Source organism: Ranitomeya variabilis, chromosome 4, assembly GCF_051348905.1.
Source record: "Ranitomeya variabilis isolate aRanVar5 chromosome 4, aRanVar5.hap1, whole genome shotgun sequence".
Taxonomy (NCBI): domain Eukaryota; kingdom Metazoa; phylum Chordata; class Amphibia; order Anura; family Dendrobatidae; genus Ranitomeya; species Ranitomeya variabilis.
In genome coordinates this window covers 32,989,494-33,012,703 of record NC_135235.1, presented here as the reverse complement: position 1 = coordinate 33,012,703, position 23,210 = coordinate 32,989,494, and the positions used below count along the sequence as shown (strand labels likewise).

At 47.8% G+C, this 23,210-nt stretch overlaps 1 protein-coding gene across 1 annotated transcript in view; it reads left to right on the top strand.

The window, feature by feature from the left end:
* Positions 1–23,210, top strand: part of MMS19 (MMS19 cytosolic iron-sulfur assembly component) — a 59,031-nt gene that overhangs the window by 10,349 nt on the left and 25,472 nt on the right. The window contains exons 8-23 of the mRNA XM_077258303.1: positions 147–208; positions 284–370; positions 833–907; positions 10,402–10,479; positions 12,135–12,273; positions 12,351–12,505; positions 13,171–13,246; positions 14,150–14,275; positions 15,939–16,020; positions 16,298–16,395; positions 16,937–17,092; positions 17,247–17,396; positions 17,701–17,800; positions 17,882–17,984; positions 21,629–21,703; positions 22,480–22,606. Coding sequence (XP_077114418.1) covers positions 147–208; positions 284–370; positions 833–907; positions 10,402–10,479; positions 12,135–12,273; positions 12,351–12,505; positions 13,171–13,246; positions 14,150–14,275; positions 15,939–16,020; positions 16,298–16,395; positions 16,937–17,092; positions 17,247–17,396; positions 17,701–17,800; positions 17,882–17,984; positions 21,629–21,703; positions 22,480–22,606 — 1,689 coding nt within the window. The remainder of the gene's footprint in view (positions 1–146; positions 209–283; positions 371–832; positions 908–10,401; positions 10,480–12,134; positions 12,274–12,350; positions 12,506–13,170; positions 13,247–14,149; positions 14,276–15,938; positions 16,021–16,297; positions 16,396–16,936; positions 17,093–17,246; positions 17,397–17,700; positions 17,801–17,881; positions 17,985–21,628; positions 21,704–22,479; positions 22,607–23,210) is intronic.

Genomic DNA, 23,210 nt, shown 5'->3' with positions numbered 1-23,210 from the left:
TACACCATAGCAAAGGCTATTAAGAGCAAGGGGGCATGAGATAAATCAAACCCTACTGCAATAAGATGGAGTTCCCCTTTAGATTATTTTTCTTCACTTTTTTTTTTTTTCAATGTAAGTAAATTATATTGTTTTTCTTTTGCCAGGTCCCTTTGTCGAAGAGTTATTTGAAGTGACGTCCTGTTATTTCCCCATTGATTTCACCCCTGTGAGTTTCTGCTGCTTCATTTTATATCCGCGTGATTTTTGCAATCCTTCTGTCACATATTTGCTTTTTCTGCAGCCGCCAAATGATCCACACGGGATTACCAGGGAAGACCTGACACTGGGCCTTCGGGCCGTGCTGGCCGCTACGCCTCGTTTTGCGGAGGTGAGTTCTTTAGTCTTGGTATTACTTAGCTAGTGAGTTCACATAATATACATTATCTCGGTCCCACAGGAGGCCATGGGTGTTTGTCCTAAAGGTGTTTTGGGGAATAGACCTGCACAGACGACACAGGTCTGTGTGTCCCAAGACGACAACCCCTGACCACCTTTAATTTGGTATGTTTGTTTTTGCATGCACAGTAGCAGCAGACGTTACTTACATGGCCATTTTTAGGCAATGTAGTGTTTTTTTTTTTGTTTAATGGATGCTCCTTTTTGGACTTTGTCCTTTTATAGAGCAGAAATGCAGCCGTAAGGGCAGGCACGGGGGTTCTTGTAAAGCAATGGCACTGACAGGTTTTTCAGTGATCGATTCTGGTTTTGTATAGCATTATGGCTTTCTGCATGTGTACATTTTTTTGTTTGTTTTTTTAGATTACTTACGTGACGTATTAATGTTTTACAGTTTCTGCTTCCACTGTTGATTGAGAAAATGGATTCTGACGTGCAGAGTGCTAAAGTGGATGCATTGCAAACATTGGTGAGTAAACGGGAGAGGGAAGCCGAGATCCAGGCTATAATGCTGCCATTGCCTACATGGGTGAACTGTGCAATATACAGTGCACGGGGCTCCAGACTGCGCAATATACAGTGCACGGGGCTCCAGACTGTGCAATATACAGGTCCTTCTCAAAAAATTAGCATATAGTGTTAAATTTCATTATTTACCATAATGTAATGATTACAATTAAACTTTATTCAGTCGTCATGACAGCACTAACGAGAGAGGGGATCCGCCCTTCAGGGACAGGAAACCTACAGAGATAAAAGGGCGGCACCTCTCTCCCGCATCAGTTGGTTTCCTGTCCCTGACAGGGGACCTTGCAGAGGCCTTTAGAAGAAGGTGAAGAAAAAAGTGACCCAGGTCCGACTCACCGATCCTGGAGGCGGGATGGCCCCTTCCCCGGTGTAGTTCGCGACGCTGGATGTGCCGCACCACAGAGGGCTGTGGGGGTAGGCAGCAGCACGGCAGGAGCAGCCTTCAGGGGGAGCGCTGTCTCGAGTGGTGTCCCATCGCCAGGTACGGGTAAGTATTGTGTGGGAGGCCTCCTGATCTACGATCGCCGATTAGATGCTCCCTCTGGTGGTGGTCCCCCTGGCCGGCATCGGCGACACGGGATAAAGCGGTGCCCTTGCTGCAGGCTCCAATGTTCGGCAGCGCTAGCGCTTCCCCTCTGGTGCGTGGCTGCGGCGGTGTAGATGGCGCCAGCGTTCTATGCGGCACGAGCGCCGCGTTCGGCGTCCCGGAAGCAGCGCACCGGAAGTGACGCGCGTGCGGAGGCGGGGCTTTGTACGGCAGCATGTGATGACACCCGGCGCATGCGCAGTGCGTAGCACCGGTAAAAAGCATGGCGGCACCCATCGGGTTTCCCTAGATAGAGTGCGGGGGGGGGCGTTTTTTCGTTTGGTGGTTACGGCGTGGCTTCCTGGCTGACAATGTGAGTGTCATTGGCGGGGGTCCCGGGGGGGAGGGGCCTCCCACATGCTCTGTTGTACCAGGCAGCTCACCAGGATTGTCCGGCTGTCCCCCATCAGGGGGAGGTACCTTTAGGGGGCCGGCTACTTAAGGATTCAGTGATGGGTGCTTCATGCTTCATATCCATTGTTACAATGGAGTCTCAGGAGCAGGATCCGTTGCCTTCTGAGCAACAGTCTCAACCCCTGGAGAAGCCCCATGCAGCGAACACCCAGCGACGTTCTAGTGGACACTGTAGGGGTAAGTGATCATCGTGAAAGTTCACTTAGTGATTGGTGTCCCTCCTTATTCCCTTTTTTACATCAGGGAAAAAAGCGGTCCTCTAAATCCAAGCACAAGGAATGTGCAGAATGTGGTATTCCTCTCCCTGATGAGTACGTTAAAAGACTATGTGGTCCGTGTATCCAGCGTCTAATAGCGGAAAAGACACCAGATTTCGCTTCTAGTCTAAGACAGATTGTTAGACAAGAGATTAGAAGCTCTACAAGATCTCAATCTCATAATAGGGGGTCTAAAATAATAGACCCTGGATCCCCAAGTTCACACGAGAGTGACTTAGGAGATCTGAAGTCGGAAGCCTCTCTCTCATCAGTATCCTCCTCGGGCTCTGAATACGAACATTCTTGTTTTTCTTTTGACCGCATAGACCGCCTCGTTAAAGCGGTAAATAATACAATTGGAATTGAGCAGACGCCGCCAGAGAAATCCATGCAGGATGTCATGTTCAGAGGTCTGGACCGTAAATCCCGCCGATGCTTTCCGGTGGTGGAAAAAGTTAGCGCCCTAATTTCCAGAGAATGGAAAAAACCGGAAAGAAAAGGTTCTCTTCCTCCATCCTTTAAACGGAAGTATCCGTTCGAGGAGTCCGCATCGGCCACGTGGGATAAAGCCCCGAAGCTTGATGCTGCTGTAGCCAAGGCTTCTAAAAAGTCCTCTCTACCGTTTAAGGATCTGGGGACTTTAAAGGACCCACTGGACAGGAGAGCAGATGTGTTTCTCAAGGGAGCCTGGGAAACTTCAGCAGGGGCTCTCAGACCATCAATTGCTGCCACCTGCACGGCACGCTCTATGATGGTGTGGTTGGATAGCCTGGAGGGTCAGCTAAAGAACAAAACCCCGAGAGATGAAATATTATCCTCCCTCTCTATGATTCAGGGGGCTGCGGCTTACCTTGCTGATGCTTCAGCGGACTCAGTTAAATTGGCAGCCAGGTCGGCCGCACTCTCTAATTCAGCCCGTAGAGCAATCTGGCTGAAATGTTGGCAAGGAGACATGCAGGCCAGATCCAAATTATGCAACATTCCGTGCGTGGGAGAGCACTTATTCGGTCCGGTCCTGGACGAATTATTAGAAAAAGCGGGTGACAGTAAGAAGCGTTTTCCCTACCTGGGTAGGCCCACTTACAGAAGAGGCACTAATAGGAGGTGGTTTGATCGAACAAGACCAAATAGAGAAAGATCCAGATATGACGCCAATAAAAAGAAAGGTAGAGGCTACATGTTTAATTCCTTTAGAGACAACAGGAAGCCACAATGACTGGCGGACCGGGTAGGAGGCAGGCTTCTGGCCTTCTATCCGTCATGGCGTATTATTTCCAATAGCCCGTGGGTCCTGAACATTGTTGAGTCTGGACTAAAGTTTGACTTTCAATTCACTCCTGACGACAGGTTTCTAGTAACACCAATGCGTTCTTCCTCCACAGAACAGCTGGCATTAGAGACTGAGGTCCAGGAACTCCAACAGAAAGGCGTTTTGGTGGAGGTTCCTGAAGTACAAAGGGGTAAAGGATTCTATTCTCCCCTCTTCTTGATTAAGAAGCCAGATAATACCTTTCGCACAATTATAAACCTTAAGGGCCTAAATAGGTTTTTGTAGATCCCGTCATTTAAAATGGAGTCGGTCAAGTCTGCAATAAAGTTATTGTTTGGCGGGTGTTTTATGGTCGTCTTAGATCTGAAAGACGCATATTATCACGTCCCCATACACGTAGACCACCAGTGTTATTTAAGAGTTGCAGTCCTCTTAGGGGAATCGATAAGACACTTCCAATACAAGGCACTCCCCTTTGGTGTCGCGGTGGCCCCTCGGGTGTTCACTAAAATAATGGTGGAGGTTATGGCGCATCTCCATGAGCAGGATATTCTCATAGTTCCATATCTCGATGACCTATTAATAATAGGAAATTCTGAATCACACTGCACGTCCCAACTACACAAAGTAATTGCAGCCTTGCAAAGGTGGGGTGGATAATCAATTTTAAAAAATCGCGGTTGCAGCCTCTAGAGGTTCAAGAATTCCTGGGTCTCATATTGGACTCGAGGTTACAAGAATGCCGTCTACCAGACGTTAAGTTGGAAAAAATCCAACGACAGATTCTTAGAGTGATTGCTAATCCGGTAATAACATTGAGGGGAGCAATGTCACTGTTAGGCTCACTCACGTCGTGTATCCCGGCAGTACGTTGGGCCCAGTACCACACCAGGGTCCTACAGTGGGAGGTTCTGTACAACACTCGTCTGTTAGAGGGTCACTTGGATAGTTTTCTTTCCTTGTCGGATTCCACTATTCAGTCCTTACGTTGGTGGTTACACGCTCCAAACCTGCGTAAGGGGGTTCCCTGGATAAACCACATATCACGAGTATTAACCACAGATGCTAGTCCCACGGGATGGGGGGCGCATATGGGCGAGATGTGGGTCCAGGGGGTTTGGTCACCCTCCGAACAAAACTTGTCATCTAACCTCAAAGAGTTGTTAGCCGTAGAACGAGCTCTGAGACATTTCCTTATATCCTTACAGGACCATCACGTCAGACTATTCTCAGACAATCAGGTAACGGTAGCTTACATTAACCACCAAGGGGGAACCCGATCCAGGTCCTTAATGGAGGTATCGGGTCGTATCTTACAGATAGCCGAGAATCATCTGCGGTCACTCACATCACTGCACATAAAAGGGAAACACAACGTTGTAGCCGACTTTCTAAGTCGCAGAAAGCTCGGGCAAGGAGATTGGGTGCTCAATCAGGTCATCTTCGATCAGATCACCCATCGTTGGGGGTGCCCACAGATAGACCTCTTCGCCAACAAAGAAAACAAAAAATGTCGTCGATTTTGTTCCCTAAACCCCAGAGACAATCCGGTGGCGGTGGATGCTCTCCTGATTCCTTGGCACTTCGAAATAGCCTACGCCTTTCCCCCGTTGAACTTGATCCCGATAGTCCTCAGGAAGATTCGGGAGGACAAAGCCCATGTAATTTTGATAGCGCCGTTCTGGCCCAAGAGGCCGTGGTTTCCTTGGCTGAGGAAAATGTCAATTTCTCAACCGTGGATTCTCCCAGAACTCCCAGACCTCCTCTCACAGGGTCCGGTCTTCCATCCACGAGTGGCCAGTTTACATCTGACGGCGTGGGATTTGAAGGGTCATTACTAAGAAAAAAGGGTTTTTCAGAGGGACTTATTAATACCCTATTAAAAAGCAGAAAAAACTCCACAACAAATATTTATGTAAGAATCTGGAGAAAATTCCTTTCGGTCTCAGGATCGGTTATCAGTCAGAAAGCTAATATTCCAAAGATCTTGGAGTTCCTGCAGAAAGGTCTCGAGATGGGGCTAGCTACAAGCACCCTTAGAGTCCAGGTTTCAGCCTTAGGGGCGCTGTATAATTGCGGGTTAGCTAAAAATTATTGGATTGCTCGTTTTATTAAAGCGGCGGCTAGATCAAGACCCATCGTTAAGAAAAGACTAGCCCCGTGGGACTTAAACTTAGTCCTCTCAGCGTTAACGGAACCCCCCTTTGAACCTTTAGAATCTGCATCTATAAAGATCCTGTCCTTAAAAACAGCTCTTTTGATTGCTCTTACGTCTGCTAGGAGAGTTAGTGATTTGCAGGCCCTCTCTAGACTGACTCCATATATGCAGATTAGAGAAGATAGAGTAGTATTAAGAACTGATCCCCTCTATCTCCCAAAAGTAGCGTCTAAGTTCCACAGACTCCAGGAGATAAATCTCCCCACCTTTTGTCCTAATCCTAAAAACCCAAAGGAACTCAAACTCCATACATTGGATGTCAAAAGATGCCTTCTTAAATATATTTCTTTAACAGATCCCTGGAAAAAAGATAATTCCTTGTTTATATCCTATCAGGGAGTCAAGAAAGGGTTTTGAGTATCCAAAAACACCTTAGGTAGATGGATTAGGGAGGCAATTTCTCTGGCTTATTCAGCAGGTGGCCTAGAAGTCCCGGAAGGCGTAAAGGCTCATTCCACTCGTGCCATGGCATCTTCCTGGGCAGAGAGATCGGAGGTGTCAGTTGAGGACATATGTAAGGCGGCCACATGGTCATCTCCGTCTACTTTCTTGAATCATTATAGATTAGATCTTGGTAGCTCCAACGATCTCACATTTGGTAGAAGGGTGCTGGAAGCAGTAATCCCACCCTAATACTCTTTTCTCTGTAATTCTCTCGTTAGTGCTGTCATGACGACTGAATAAATACTCAAGCTACTTACCAGGTAGCGGTGTTTTTCAGGAGTCCATGACAGCACTCCTATATTCCCTCCCTTTCTAATGGTATGGGTTTCATCACGATAAGTATATTCTCATGTAGGTTAATTTTCTGCAAATTTGTAGTCACAAGGTGAAATGTGTTAAGATATTTATGTGTTACTAATCAATGGAGGTCCTCTCATGCTCTGTAATCCAACTGATGCGGGAGAGAGGTGCCGCCCTTTTATCTCTGTAGGTTTCCTGTCCCTGAAGGGCGGATCCCCTCTCTCGTTAGTGCTGTCATGGACTCCTGAAAAACACAGCTACCTGGTAAGTAGCTTGAGTATTTCATATATTATAGATTCATTATCCACCAACTGAAATTTGTCAGGTCTTTTATTGTTTTAATACTGATGATTTTGGCCTACAACTCCTGATAACCCAAAAAACCTGTCTCAATAAATTAGCATATCAAGAAAAGGTTCTCTAAACGACCTATTACCCTAATCTTCTGAATCAACTAATTAACTCTAAACACATGCAAAAGATACCTGGGGCTTTTAAAAACTCCCTGCCTGGTTCATTACTCAAAACCCCCATCATGGGTAAGACTAGCGACCTGACAGATGTCAAGAAGGCCATCATTGACACCCTCAAGCAAGAGGGTAAGACCCAGAAAGAAATTTCTCAACAAATAGGCTGTTCCCAGAGTGCTGTATCAAGGCACCTCAATGGTAAGTCTGTTGGAAGGAAACAATGTGGCAGAAAACGCTGTACAACGAGAAGAGGTGACCGGACCCTGAGGAAGATTGTGGAGAAGGACCGATTCCAGACCTTGGGGAACCTGAGGAAGCAGTGGACTGAGTCTGGTGTGGAAACATCCAGAGCCACCGTGCACAGGCGTGTGCAGGAAATGGGCTACAGGTGCCGCATTCCCCAGGTAAAGCCACTTTTGAACCATAAACAGCGGCAGAAGCGCCTGACCTGGGCTACAGAGAAGCAGCACTGGACTGTTGCTAAGTGGTCCCAAGTACTTTTTTCTGATGAAAGCAAATTTTGCATGTCATTCGGAAATCAAGGTGCCAGAGTCTGGAGGAAGACTGGGGAGAAGGAAATGCCAAAATGCCTGAAGTCCAGTGTCAAGTACCCACAGTCAGTGATGGTGTGGGGTGCCATGTCAGCTGCTGGTGTTGGTCCACTGTGTTTCATCAAGGGCAGGGTCAATGCAGCTAGCTATCAGGAGATTTTGGAGCACTTCATGCTTCCTGGCACCTGCTCACAGTGCCAAAACCACTGGTAAATGGTTTACTGACCATGGTATTACTGTGCTCAATTGGCCTGCCAACTCTCCTGACCTGAACCCCATAGAGAATCTGTGGGATATTGTGAAGAGAAAGTTGAGAGACGCCAGACCCAACACTCTGGATGAGCTTAAGGCCGCTATTGAAGCATCCTGGGCCTCCATAACATCTCAGCAGTGTCACAGGCTGATTGCCTCCATGCCACGCCGCATTGAAGCAGTCATTTCTGCCAAAGGATTCCCGACCAAGTATTGAGTGCATAACTGAACATTATTATTTGATGGTTTTTTTGTTTGTTATTAAAAAACACTTTTATTTGATTGGCCGGGTGAAATATGCTAATTTATTGAGACAGGTTTTTTGGGTTATCAGGAGTTGTAGGCCAAAATCATCAGTATTAAAACAATAAAAGACCTGACAAATTTCAGTTGGTGGATAATGAATCTATAATATATGAAAGTTTAATTGTAATCATTACATTATGGTAAATAATGAAATTTAACACTATATGCTAATTTTTTGAGAAGGACCTGTACAGTGCACGGGGCTCCAGACTGTGCAATGTACAGTGCACGGGGCTCCAGACTGCTTAATATACAGTGCACGGGGCTCCAGACTGCTTAATATACAGTGCACGGGGCTCCAGACTGCTTAATATACAGTGCACGGGGCTCCAGACTGTGCAATGTACAGTGCACGGGGCTCCAGACTGTGCAATGTACAGTGCACGGGGCTCCAGACTGTGCAATGTACAGTGCACGGGGCTCCAGACTGTGCAATGTACAGTGCACGGGGCTCCAGACTGTGCAATGTACAGTGCACGGGGCTCCAGACTGTGCAATGTACAGTGCACGGGGCTCCAGACTGTGCAATGTACAGTGCACGGGGCTCCAGACTGTGCAATGTACAGTGCACGGGGCTCCAGACTGTGCAATGTACAGTGCACGGGGCTCCAGACTGTGCAATGTACAGTGCACGGGGCTCCAGACTGTGCAATGTACAGTGCACGGGGCTCCAGACTGTGCAATGTACAGTGCACGGGGCTCCAGACTGTGCAATGTACAGTGCACGGGGCTCCAGACTGTGCAATGTACAGTGCACGGGGCTCCAGACTGTGCAATGTACAGTGCACGGGGCTCCAGACTGTGCAATGTACAGTGCACGGGGCTCCAGACTGTGCAATGTACAGTGCACGGGGCTCCAGACTGTGCAATGTACAGTGCACGGGGCTCCAGACTGTGCAATGTACAGTGCACGGGGCTCCAGACTGTGCAATGTACAGTGCGCGGGGCTCCAGACTGTGCAATATACAGTGCGCGGGGCTCCAGACTGTGCAATATACAGTGCGCGGGGCTCCAGACTGTGCAATATACAGTGCGCGGGGCTCCAGACTGTGCAATATACAGTGCGCGGGGCTCCAGACTGTGCAATATACAGTGCGCGGGGCTCCAGACTGTGCAATATACAGTGCGCGGGGCTCCAGACTGTGCAATATATACAGTGCGCGGGGCTCCAGACTGTGCAATATATACAGTGCGCGGGGCTCCAGACTGTGCAATATATACAGTGCGCGGGGCTCCAGACTGTGCAATATATACAGTGCGCGGGGCTCCAGACTGTGCAATATATACAGTGCGCGGGGCTCCAGACTGTGCAATATATACAGTGCGCGGGGCTCCAGACTGTGCAATATATACAGTGCGCGGGGCTCCAGACTGTGCAATATATACAGTGCGCGGGGCTCGACACTGCGCAATATATACAGTGCGCGGGGCTCGACACTGCGCAATATATACAGTGCGCGGGGCTCGACACTGCGCAATATATACAGTGCGCGGGGCTCGACACTGCGCAATATATACAGTGCGCGGGGCTCGACACTGCGCAATATATACAGTGCGCGGGGCTCGACACTGCGCAATATATACAGCGCGCGGGGCTCGGCACTGCGCAATATATACAGCGCGCGGGGCTCGACACTGCGCAATATATACAGCGCGCGGGGCTCGGCACTGCGCAATATATACAGCGCGCGGGGCTCGACACTGCGCAATATATACAGCGCGCGGGGCTCGGCACTGCGCAATATATACAGCGCGCGGGGCTCGACACTGCGCAATATATACAGCGCGCGGGGCTCGACACTGCGCAATATATACAGCGCGCGGGGCTCGACACTGCGCAATATATACAGCGCGCGGGGCTCGACACTGCGCAATATATACAGCGCGCGGGGCTCGACACTGCGCAATATATACAGCGCGCGGGGCTCCACACTGCGCAATATATACAGCGGGCGGGGCTCCACGCGGAGCAGCATACAGCGGGCGGGGCTCCACGCGGAGCAGCATACAGCGGGCGGGGCTCCACGCGGAGCAGCATACAGCGCGCGGGGCTCCACGCGGAGCAGCATACAGCGGGCGGGGCTCCACGCGGAGCAGCATACAGCGGGCGGGGCTCCACAGGCATATCGCTGCTCTTATTAGTTGTATTGCTTTCTTGTGTCGGTCTTCACTTGTTGTTCTGGCATTCAGTTCACGGAGCAGAAAGCTCTGGATGGAAAGTGATCGAGCTCTGAAGGCGATAACTGCAAAAGTTCAGTGGCAAAATGGATAAAAAAAATAAATAGTAGTCGGCAGTTCGTGCAATAACGTATCTGTGACCGTATAGACACTCGCGCTATTACCTTCATGAATTTGCTTTGATTACAGTCGGCTGCGTGTGCGGTGTGCGAGCAGAAGGACCTGAAGGAGTTTCTGTCTGGGCTGTGGTCCTCCATCCGTAGAGAGGTTTGTTTTCTTTTTATATAATGTTATTATTAAATAACGTTATATAATATATTTATTATAATGTATATATTTATAATTTCTCCTTATCTATGACGTATGTTCCTGCTTCACATCGTAGCTGTTTAAAGAAAACCTTTAGACAAATTTCTGAGGCTGTGGAAATATTAGCAAACAAAGTATTTGGCACTTAAACAGTTAAAAAAAAATTTAAATTAAAAATGAAGCTCAAGTGGATATTACTTTTCTTCTTTTTCTTTTTCTTTTTTTCTTTATCGCTTCATTGGGGAGCGTAGGTAACTTATTTTTCTGCCATAAAGAAATTAAAAATCCCCACAAATCTCCAGAAATGCTATTATTTTTGTTCTTCCCCTTTCCCCCTAAAAATGTAATAATGCAGAGTGAACAACACATTATATGGACCCCAAAATGGTATCAATAAAAATTACAGCTCGGCATGGGGAGGGGGCTGAAGGCTTTTGTACAGCGTCATCAATTGATAAATAGTTACAAGTGTCAGAAAATGAAGACACAAGACACATTTGTTTTTTTTAAGTTCAAAATTATTTTTTTAAGCTCCTAAAATAAAAAAAAAGAATTCTGTATGCTAATTTCATATACCGTATTTTCTGGTGTATAAGACGACTGGGCGTATAAGACGACCCCCAACTTTTCCATATAAAATATGGAATTTGGGATATGCCCGCCGTATAAGACGGGGGTCATCTTATACGCCCAGTCATCTTATACGGCGTGTGTTTCCCAGGGTCTGGAGGAGAGGAGACTCTCCTTCAGGCCCTGGGATCCATATTCATGTAAAAAATAAAGAATAAAAATAAAAAATATGGATATACTCACCCTCCGACGAACCCTGGCTGTCACCGCTGCAAGCGTCTGCCTCCGTTCCTAAGAATGCAGTGTGTAGGACCTGCGATGACGTCGCGGCTTGTGATTAGTCGTGTGAGCGGTCACGCGACCAATCACAAGCCGCAACGTCATCGAAGGTCCTTCACCCTCTGCATTCTTAGGAACGGAGGCAGACACTTGCAGCGGTGACAGCCAGGGTTCGTCGGAGGGTGAGTATATCCATATTTCTTATTTTTATTCTTTATTTTTTACATGAATATGGATCCCAGGGCCTGAAGGAGAGTCTCCTCTCCTTCAGACCCTGGGAACATCCAGGATCGCTCCCTGCACACGCCGTACCCGGCTTATAAGACGACCCCCGACTTTTGGGACAATTTTTAGGGGTTAAAAAGTCTACTTATACGCAGGAAAATACGGTAGTTGTAATAGTACTGACCAGAAGAATTGTTTCCAGGTCATTTTCACCGTAAAGCGAACACTGCCCCCCCCCCAAAAAAAAAAAAAATTAAAAAAAATGGTTGAATATCTTTTTTTTTTTCCCCACCCCAATTGTGTTTTTATTTTTTTTTTTTACGGTATTTTTTTTTCAGTATAGTACAAGATAAAATTAGTGCTGACATTAAAAACAACAATTCGTCCTGCAAAAAAACAAATGACAAGCTGCTAATGGGGGGTGGGAGGGGAATATGGATTTTGGAAGAAAGGTAGGGAGATGGCACAAAAATGAAAATTGTCATGGGGTTAAATGATCCGTGTTATAATGAGGATAACGGTTCGATGTTTTCTCACAGGTATTTCAGACAGCGAGTGACAAGGTGGAAGCTGCCGGCCTGGCCGCCCTCCATGCTCTGTCCGCCTGTCTGTCCCGCTCTGTCCTAGGTCCGGACTCTGACGACTTATTAGACACTTTCCTCGTTAATATCCTGCAGGGTAAGACCCCCGGACCCTGTGAGCGGTATCGTCTACATTTACCGTGTATACTAATAATATTATTGCTTTTTTCTCAGACTGCAAACATCATCTGTGTGAGCCGGATATGAAGCTGGTGTGGCCCAGCGCTAAACTGCTGCAGGCCGCCGCTGCCGCCTCCCCCCGGGCATGTCTGAAAGTGACCGCTAACGTCCTGCCCCTGCTTCTGGACCAGTATAACCAGCATGCACAGGTATTGGGACCGTTAAAGGGGTTGTCCACTGCTTTTACCTTTACTATCCCTTCCCCAGGGTGTTATGAAGCAGCAGTCTGCAGACTTGGTCACCCTGTTATAACGCTATGCCGTATGCCTCTTCTATCAGACCGGTGGGGCTCTGGGACCCCCTGACTTGGCAGCATTTTCTTCTGCACAGCAGCGCCCTCTGCAGGCAACAGGGCGCCATCCGAGGGTTACATTGTCGTTCTCTGCACAATGAGAGCCTCGCTGAGAAGAGTCAGTGAAAAACCGCCCTACAGACCCTTATTTTTTAAAGTCTTGGTCGACGGACCCGCCACACATTTGGAAGTGATGATCTATCCTGAGCGATTATCACTCCCTATAACTGGACAATATTTTATTGGACGTTTAGGGAGATTTATCAGAAGCTGTCGTCTATAGCTAACTTTATTGTCGGAGGGTGTGATGTGGGGGGCACTAGTTAGTAAGCACCCACTTCAGGGTCCGCGTGCACATGACTGCAGCAATTTTTTTTTTTCCGGAGAAGGGCTTTTGTTTGGCAGGAATTCTCGGCATATAATGAAACCCCTAGCGGGTCCTCACCAATCACAGAGATGCCACAGTTTGCAAAGCCCCCCATTAGAGGATTGCACTGACCCCCTTATGTGCTTTACTTTCAGAGCAGCCATCGGCGGACAATACTGGAGATGACGCTGGGATTCCTCAAACTTCAGAGCAAGTGGCTTGAAGATGAAGGTACCATGTCCATCCTACAGCGTTAGCTCACAGGAGTGTTCCCTGACTGCAGATCTTCGCTTGGAATGGATGTAGCTTTTATATAGATCTGCAACGTTCGATGCCGGTGACTCCAAACATGTACAGATGTGACTTTAGATTGTGAGCCCCATTGGGGACAGCGAGGATGATGTCTGTAAAGCTCTGCAGAATTAAAGGGAATTTGTCACCCCCGAAATTCACCTATAAGCTGCAGCCACCGGCATCAGGGGCTTATCTATAGCATTCTGCTGTGGATAAGCCCCCGATGTATCCTGCAAGATAAGAAAAACAGTTTATATTATACTCACCCAGGGGCGGTCCCGGTTCGGTTCAGGTCCGATGAGTGTCGCGGTCCGGTCCGGGGCCTCCCATCTTCATACGATGACGTCCTCTTCTTTTCTTCCTGCCGCGGCTCCTGCGCAGGTGTACTGATTTGCCCTGTTGAGGGCAGAGCAAAGTACTGCAGTGCGCAGGCGCCGGGAAAGGTCAGAGAGGCCCAGCGCCTGCGCACTGCAGTACTTTGCTCTGCCCTCAACTAGGCAAATCAGTACGCCGGAGCCGTGGCAAGAAGAAAAGAAAAGGATGTCATCGTATGAAGATGGGAGGCGCAGGACTTGGACCACGACACCCTTCGGACCCTAATCGAACCAGGATCGCCCCTGGGTGAGTTTAATATAACGTGTTTTTCTTATCTTGCAGGATACATCGGGGGGCTTATCTACAGCATTACAGAATGCTGTACATAAGCCCCTGATGCCGGTGGACGCAGCTTATAGGCGAATTTTGGGGTGACAGATTCCCTTTAATGGAGCTGTATAAGCGAATAGGACTAGATATGAAATAAAATGGAACTTTCCTTTTTTGTTTTTGTTTTTTTTGCAGATGGAAATGGTCTTGCTAGTTTTAAGGACCCATTGTGCAGTATGGTGTTCTCTGCGGTGACTGATCCCAGTGCACATCTCCACCAGGTAGCAGTAAAGGTCCTCACCGTGCTGGGCACACACCAAGGTACCTGTCCTGCAGTCTCATTATATCCATTAAGGCCATTTTCAATGTAACGTTAGTGCTGCTGTTATGGAAATTTGGTGTGGGATGAACCTATCCCCGTGTGTGCTGCGGCCGTTCCCAATTATCAGATCAGATATGTTGAGCACTCAAGAAAGAATGACTCTGACACGTAAGTGACAGTATAACATTCCATCCAGATCAGGACTGGTTTATTCTTTGATAAAGTTTTATAGATGCGTATAAAAGGGGGGTGGTTAGTAAATTAACTTACAATTTTGCTATTATTTCATTGGCTGACTGAGTACATAATATATTTAACTGAGTACATGGCATATTCTGACTAGAGTCTACCTAACAAGCTGATTTAGCACTCTTGGAAGCATCTGTCATCCTTGTCCTGCTATTTCAGCAAGATTTAGTGATATTCTTAGACATTAGTTAGGACATCTGGCCTAAGTTCCTGTTTTAGGGTGTCTGGAAAGTACCAAGGAACCATCTGGCCTAGCTCATGTGGTCAAGTTGAGCAATTGATTATAAACCTGCGGAGTATATAGATATATATTTGCTTTTATGTGAGTATATATGATTAAAGGAGTATACATGCAAGTGAGATCTATATGATATATATATATTTCTATCACACTGCTACATCCTGGTGCATACAAGAAAAGCTACCTTTTTAATTAATGGCTGAGTAGGACTCGCAGACTTTCTTTCTGTGATGGCTGAGTGAGCAGGACTCGCAGGCTTCTCTGACAGCAGGGTGAGCAGTACTCGCAGGCTTCTCTGTGACGGCAGGGTGAGCAGGACTCGCAGGCTTCTCTGTGACGGCAGGGTGAGCAGGACTCGCAGGCTCTCTGTGACGGTGTGGTGAGCAGGACTCGCAGGCTTCTCTGTGACGGCAGGGTGAGCAGGACTTGCAGGCTTTCTCTTTGATGGCGGGGTGAGCAGGACGCGCAGGTTCTCTCTGACAGCGGAGTGAGCAGGACTTGCAGGCTTTCTCTCTGTGACAGTGGGGCGAGCAGGTTTCGCAGGCTCTCTCTCTCTGATGGCGGGGTGAGCAGGACTCGCAGGCTTGCATCATGTGACGGCGGGGTGAGCAGGACTCACAGGCTTTCTCTGTGACGGTGGGGTGAGCAGGACTCGCATCATGTGACGGCGGGGTGAGCAGGACTCGCAGGCTCTCTCTGTGACAGCGGGGTGAGTAGGACTTGGAGGTTCTCTCTCTGTGACAGCGGGGTGAGCAGGACTCTCAGGCTTCTCTTTGACAGGGTGAGCAGGACTCACAGGTTTGCATCATGTGACGGTGGGGTGAGCAGGACTCGCAGGCTCTCTCTGTGACAGCGGGGTGAGTAGGACTTGGAGGCTGTCTTTCAGTTGCTTTCTTAATCTTTTTCTTTCCTTTGTGTTTGAACACACCTTGAATCTCTTTCTGTAGACAGATGATGCAACCCTTTGATTTACATCTAGAGGCTGCACACCCGTCCTGATCTCGCCATGGTGCAGATCTCTCTCCCCTTAACCGGCTTCAGAGATGATCGGGACAGACTATAATGTTGTTTCTATTCACTGACACGATAACAGAGATCTTAATGATGATGAATTGTTTTATGTAGTACCGGTGATTGCTCTCTGACATATCTCTGTGCTTCTTCCCCCAAAGGTTTCTTGTCGTCTAGTGACATGGATCTGGTTGTTGAGCATTTGACCCGGCTTATCCTAGAAGAAACAGATCCTCAGAGCTGGTATTTCTCTGTCCTTACCATTCCTGTAAGGGATCGGGTGGGATCGTATTATTTCTTGGACAACACTGTGTTCTTATTCCTTATTATGATATATTGGGGGTCCCGACTTGTAGCACAGAGGTGGTACAAACAGCACGACACCTATATGCAGTGTCAGGCCGGCTGTAATCATTACAGTCCCTAAAGGCCTTTAATTGAACGATCTCTCTAGCGGAGATTGCAGCCATATTCCTGCCTGTTGTATGATATTTTTTGTGTTCTGTTTTTTTGGTTCCAGCCAGGCTGCCATTGAATCTTCAGGATCATTGGCCAGAGTTCATCCTACCGTGTTCATTAGTCGTATGGTTCCCCCGCTCTGTGCAAGGCTACAGACAGGTAAGGAATGATCGCATGGAGTTTCTCTGAATTCGACATGATTATTTTTGTGCCGCAGATGAGGGTTGAAGCAGCACCTCTCCTTTCCACATCGAAAGATGAGACGCTGCTGCCGTTGCATTGAAGGAGGGCTGTAATGCATCGCCCATGTTGGTGCAACGTTATTGGAACCGTTCACCTTCTGCAGATTCCTGGAGTTGGAAGTTTTCACACCCCACTTGGTATCCATCAATTAACTTCACTTTGAGGTCAATAAATGATCGGAGTTCGGACCCTCTACTTGTATCAAGTCAATAAACCAGTGACCTGGAGCATTGCTCTATATGGAAATAAAAGTGTAATGTCAGAAATAGGAATAGAAGTCATGGAAAAAAAGAGGCCACATTGCCGCAGCTTCTTTATCTCCACACACTGTCCTCCCACTCCACTCCATCGAACCCGTGCAATAACCAGTCACAAGCCATCGACGATAGCTCCCTATGTTTATCCTCTACACAGTCAACATATGCGTATTCATTGACCTCATTTTTGCTTTTTACAGTGCCCATGGACGGTACGGACACCCCGGGCAGCGTTATACCCCCACACACTTTATGGCAGCGCTGTCTCGAAGCTTTAGCTGCTGTGTCTACGCATCACAGTATCGTTCAAGAGACTGTGCCAATACTACTGGATTACGTCCGACAGACAGAAAGAGGTATGTGCCATTCACATGGAAATACTGACTGTAATACCGCCATCAGCTCTTTCCTGTTAACCCCGTCAATTCTATTCTTTGCACTGTACATTATACTCCTCCATGCTCTCCAGCTATTTCTATTTACTTTTTTTCCCACCCACAATCTCTGAAGGAGAAGCAAGTGCAGAAGACGTGGTCGCTGTGTGCAGGAGCCTTCACCACGTGGCGGTACTATGCCAAGAAAATGCAGAGTCCCTCTGTTATTATCACCAGAAGGTGATGCCCTGTCTGCTGTCGCTCACCGTGCAAGCTGCAATGCAAGGTAACGTGATGGAGACGGGAGTCCGTGTGCGGGGTAGTGTTATGGTGTCCATCGGGCCTCATCAGTGGACAGGTGCCCTAAAAATCACCTTTTGGCTCTCGGCATCTGCGATTACCTGGCCTGGTGCGATGCCAATGTTGCGATGTGACGCACGTGGGCTGGTTAATCAAAGGAAGAGCCGCTGATGTCGGCAGGTTGGAGGCAGTTCTCAAGGCTCCCATCCACTGACGTAGCCAATGGAATAGATTTGTGCCAACTCCATTAACTCTCATAAGAAATGAAAATGTATTGTGTCCTCTCTCAGACAGGGGGCACACAGCAGATCTTCACGTCCTCCTCAACGACAGCGTCCTCACAGCTATGGCGTCATTAATCATTGCGTCCAGCACACGGCTCAGTCCTGAGTGAGTATTTGTATGATATAATGGCGGTCGTGGCCCTCCGTAGGACCGATCTGTCACTCACTTTCTCTTCTGCCCTCGCAGGTTATCGTCTTCGAGTGCAGCTCAGATTGTGAACCTGTTCCTGGACGGAGATGTTTCCATTCTTCGTGAAAATAGCCTCACCTCGAAGTTCCTTCCATTCCAGGTAATGAAGTTGGATTTTTTTTTTTTTTGTATATGAAATACTGAGGTTTTATTTAATGCATCTCTGGAATCGGCTGTGTGTAATTGTACATTTTGCAGCTGCTTCTTAGCAGTGAGCCACAGTACGAGCAGACAGGAAATCTCAGTGGGGCCGAACCGAGGACATTTCCGTCTACATGTGTTATCAACATCTCATTACTCGGCATCTTCCATCAACTACATCTCGAAGGCCAATGACTTGTGCTTCATAGATGGACATTCACATCAATAATTGCAGTAGATGATGCTCCGGCCGTCCATATACACCTGTCTGGTTTTGTCCCTCTACTCATTATTCGCCCACTTCCCCACCTAAATTCAGAATAGTCGTCCCAAATTGGACATTTCCCTTTCCCTGATGAATCATAATGGGAAGGCGGTATAATGTGTCGGGATTTTTTTATATAAAAGATTGCGCAGTTTGGTCTGACAAGAGAGAATATTGGGAAGGACTGGACAGCGGTCACCTGAATATGGACTGATAGGTGGGGGGATTATTCCATATTCTGCCTCTACACGTAAAACAATATAAACTTTTAATAATGACTGTTCCATTAGGAAATCTGCAGTTACCATTTGATTCTCTCTGTTTCCAGACTATCAGATCCTTGTTCGAGGGTGCAGTCAGACGGCGATCGTCGTACATGTTATCTGGCTATCTTACTGCTCCCTAAAGGATGTGTGTTTTATATTGATAGTAAAATGAATTGTCTTTTTTTCCCCTCACCCATGACCGCACCAGAGCGAGAGTAGGATTCCCCCCGATCACTAGACAGGAAGCCAAGAGCAAAAAATTGAAAGGACACTTCCTCCTTCAATGTGGTTTCCTGTCCTCTGGTTGTAGGAGCCTTGAGCAGACGGCTGGAGCAGCCAGGAATGATGGATCACCATGGTGTCTTCTGTAGCAACCTAAAGTAAAAAAGACAGAGTGAGTACAGAGGCCCAGTTGCATGCTGAAATGCTAACATCAGTCCGGGAGAATCTACATTTAATGCTTCAGTACCCACCTAGGCTTGGTGGTCTAGCCTGGCGTTGAGCCTCGCTGCCTGGCATTGAGCCTCGCTGCCTGGCGTTGAGCCTCGCTGCCTGGCGTTGAGCCTCGCTGCCTGGCGTTGAGCCTCGCTGCCTGGCGTTGAGCCTCGCTGCCTGGCATTTCTCATTTAGATGCTGTGGCTTAGTTGGTGAAAGAGCCTGTCTTGTCAGCACCTCCTTTGTTCACATCTCAGTAGTGCATGGCCTCTTGTCTTGTTTGTTGGGCCAGCCTACTCAAGTCTCTAGGACTAAATTAAGGTCCCAGGGAGGGGGTCCTACGCAAGTTCGATCCGGGGGCACAGCGTGGCAGATCGACCCTTGGAACAGGAGATCAAGCCTGTCTGGGGGCCCCCAGAAGGCGTCTGCGAAGAAGATTGACAACTTCTGCGAATCAAGACCTCCTGGGCCAGTCCGGTGCTGAAAGAGTGATCTGCACCCCCTGAGACAGGGATGCGAGAACGGTGAACAGGCTTTCCTGGGCCTGATAAAAGGACGGAACCATGATGAGAATGTCGTTGAGGTACGGGAAGAGCACTGGACCTCTGATCCGTAGAAAGGGCATTACCACTGCCACGATCCCTTTGAAGACCCTGGGAGTGGTTGTGAGCCCGAAAGACAGGACGACAAACTGAAAATGGTCCTGCCCGCCACAAAATGCAGGAGTCTCTGGTGCCTTGAGAAAATAAGGACATGGAGAAAGGCATCCATGGAGAACAGTAACTCCTGCAGTTCCAAGGAAGCATTTACTGAACGAAGAGATTCCATCCTGCAATGACACAGACGGGCTCCTTTTGTTCAGCAAACTTAGATCCAGGATGGGTCATGCAGAGGATAATCTGGCAGGACTGTTCCTGGGAGAACTATCCTGCGCGTTACGTGAGTGCCCGGCGGAGCAGGAAACCCTTTTCCTATCCTAGCGAGCCTGTGGCCTCTCTTGACGGGGAGAAATCCTCAGTCAAAGAGAAATGGTGAAAGGACAGCAGGGTTTGGCCTGAGGCAGGAGAGGGCTCGTCCCTCCGGTGGCCCCCTTAATCATTTGGTCCAGCTTGGAGCCACATAGACGGGAACCCTTGAAAGGCAAGTTGGTAAGGGACTTCTTGGAGGATAAGTCTGCCTGCCTTGCCTTAAGCCAAATGGTCCTTCGGATGGCCACTATATTACTGGATGCCCAAGCAGCACATGAAGCAGCGTCCAAGGAGGCGGATACCATGTACGTCCCTGCATGAGAAATTTGGGCCGCGAGGTTGGCCAATTCCTCCGGCCGGCTCCCAGAAAGAATGTCCTGACGGAGCTGCTTAGCCCATGCGGCTATAGACTTTGCCACCCAGGTGGAAGCAGAGGCAGGGCACAATGCAGAAGCGTCCGTTTCAAAGGCTGACCTTGCAAAGGACTCTGAGTTTGTCATTGATGTCTTTGAGGGATGCTCCATCCGTAAGCGGAAGGACTGTGTTGAAGGACAGTCTGGAAACTGGAGGGTCCACAGACATAGAGGTGGTCCAGTTTACTCAGGGGAAAAGGGATATAGGATGTCGAGGCGCTTCCCCCTTTGGAAGCGGCTGGTTAAATTTTCCCATTCCCTGGAAAGAACCTCCTCAAATTCTCTGAGGGGCAAAGACCTTAGGAGCTGGTCTTGACCGTCTAATCGAAACCACCTGTTCTGTGGGTTCTGTAGCGGTATCCTTAATGTTAAAGGTCTGGTTGACTACCACAATGAGGCTCTGGACCATGTCTCTCATATTAGAGGCTCGGACAGTATATCCGAAACTGTCACTTCTGACTCCATAGAGGAGGATCGGGAAGAAGATATCTGCTTGGAGAGGCCAGGGGGAGAGAGGGAGGAAGGTCTAAAACGATGCTTCTGCCTAGATCTCTTATGGCCCCTGTTGGAAGGCATTGCCAGTGAGTCTTGTGATCGTCTGGCGACAGCGGAGGGAAGGACAGGCAATCTGTCAATAACGGACACCATGGTCTGCGACACCTTGGTGAGGTCCGCCACCGATTGTGACAGAGAGGAGACCCACACGGGTAGAGGGACCACTCTCTCCTGGGGCAGTAGAGGACTTATGGGTGGCAGGCACGGGGGACTGCTACAGTCCTGACAGAGGGGGGGGGGAAACTGACCCGAAGGGAGTTTGCATTTATATAAAGAACAGGGAAGAGGGGGTGGAGCTAATTGCCAGGACTAGGCCCCGCTGAAGCCGGGGCCTAGATTTAGAAAGGGCGGCTAAATCTGTCTTATGGCTTCTGGACCCGCTTTGGCATTCTGGGAGGCTCAATCTACATCTCTAGGGTAGAGTCGGGAAGACATTTTGAACCATTAGGTGATCATTGACAACAGAAATAATTCTTACAGTCCAGATCTTGACCTTTAAAGGGGCCTTCAATGGAAAAATGTCAACAATGTCCTACTTGACTTCTTGGAAACCCCTGATGGAGGAAGTGGGAGCTGCCTTTTTCATTGTTCGCTCTTGGCCTCCTGTCCAGTGATCGGGCGGATCCATCTTTCTCAGGTGCTGTCATGAGTTTCAGGAAAATCAAATTACCAGTAAGTGATTATCTTTTTTCTGATTCCAGATGGATGGTCCCGCAGCCCCTCAGAGCCGCCTCGTTGCACTGCTCATGGCATTTGTATGCTCATTGCCAAAAAATGTAAGTACAATATATATATATATATATATATATATATATATATATATATATATATATATATATATATATATATATATATATATATATATATATATATATATATATATATATATATATAATATATATAATATATATATATAACAATGCACACGGCACTCAAGGTTCCTATGTGGTGCTCAAGTCAGGTTTCCAGCCCGTCAGTACTATAATCAAAAATCACTTGGCACTCAGAAGATTATTTTTGCAAGATGAGTATTCCATTTATTTGTTCATCCAGTTAAAGATTAAACGTTTTCAGTCCATACATCAGACCTTCATCAGAAAATCCTTTTTATCAAACTGGAAAACAATGCACGTAGGAGTATCAAGGCCAGAAGGGCCTAAGTTGGGTGACCCGGGACAAAAGGAGAGAGACAGAAAGCCTGTAGCGTCTCTAGATTCCTGAAGAGATTGTAAAGGCGCAAATCCGCCGCTATAAATGGCGCTTAAGAAGCCAGCTATGTGGCGTGAAGACAGGAGTTCCCGGGGACTCCTGTCTTCACGCCACATAGCTGGCTTCTTAAAAAGGATTTTCTGATGAAGGTCTGGTGTATGGACCGAAAACGTTTAATCTTTAACTGGATGCACAAATAAATGGAATACTCATCTTGCAAAAATAATCTTCTGAGTGCCAAGTGATTTTTGATTAATATATATATATAATGTATATGTATATGTACAACCTACCATGCTCATGTCAATGAATTCATGTTGTAAACTTTCTTTTTTCCGTGCAGGTGGAGATCCCACACCTGAGCCGCTTGCTGCAGGATTTGCTGTCCCTGAGCCTGGCGGGATGCTGTGCGTTCGCCTTTACATCGGCTGCTAAATGCTTTGCTGGTTTGATAAATAAATGTCCCGCAGGTCAGTGATTATGGTGCTTACTCTTCGGCTTCGATATTATAGTATCAGACATTAAAGGACTGGACTATATCAGCGTTTAACGTTGAACAGAAAGGTTTGCATGACCCTAATCCGGTGGTCGCTGGAGCAGAGCTCTGCAAGCCTCCTCCTACCTGCTGGCAACCCTGGCACCGTTCCTGATTGATAGGCCCAGGGCGACATCTTAATTGTAGCACAAATCGTACACTATATCCTGCCAGGACTACTCAGAGGCGCCAGGGATGCCGGCATTCAGGATGACGTTCACAACACTCTGCTTGCCTGCAGCGACCACTGGATTAGAGTCCTGCAAAATATTTTTGCTCAACGCTTATCCAGAATTCCTACAGATCGCCGCTCTTCACAACCCACTTTTGGTCACAAAGTTTTCCTCTGTGATCATCTTTAATCAGTGGGTACACAGTGCCCGTTTAACTCAATGCAGGGCACAACATCAGCTCACTTGTACTGGCTGTGCTCTCCGATCAGGAGATGGCAATACTAAAAGGTCATATAAGCTCTGACAGGGTATGTAAAAAAATATATATATATTTTTTTTATACTTGGACCACCCTTTTACCCTTTT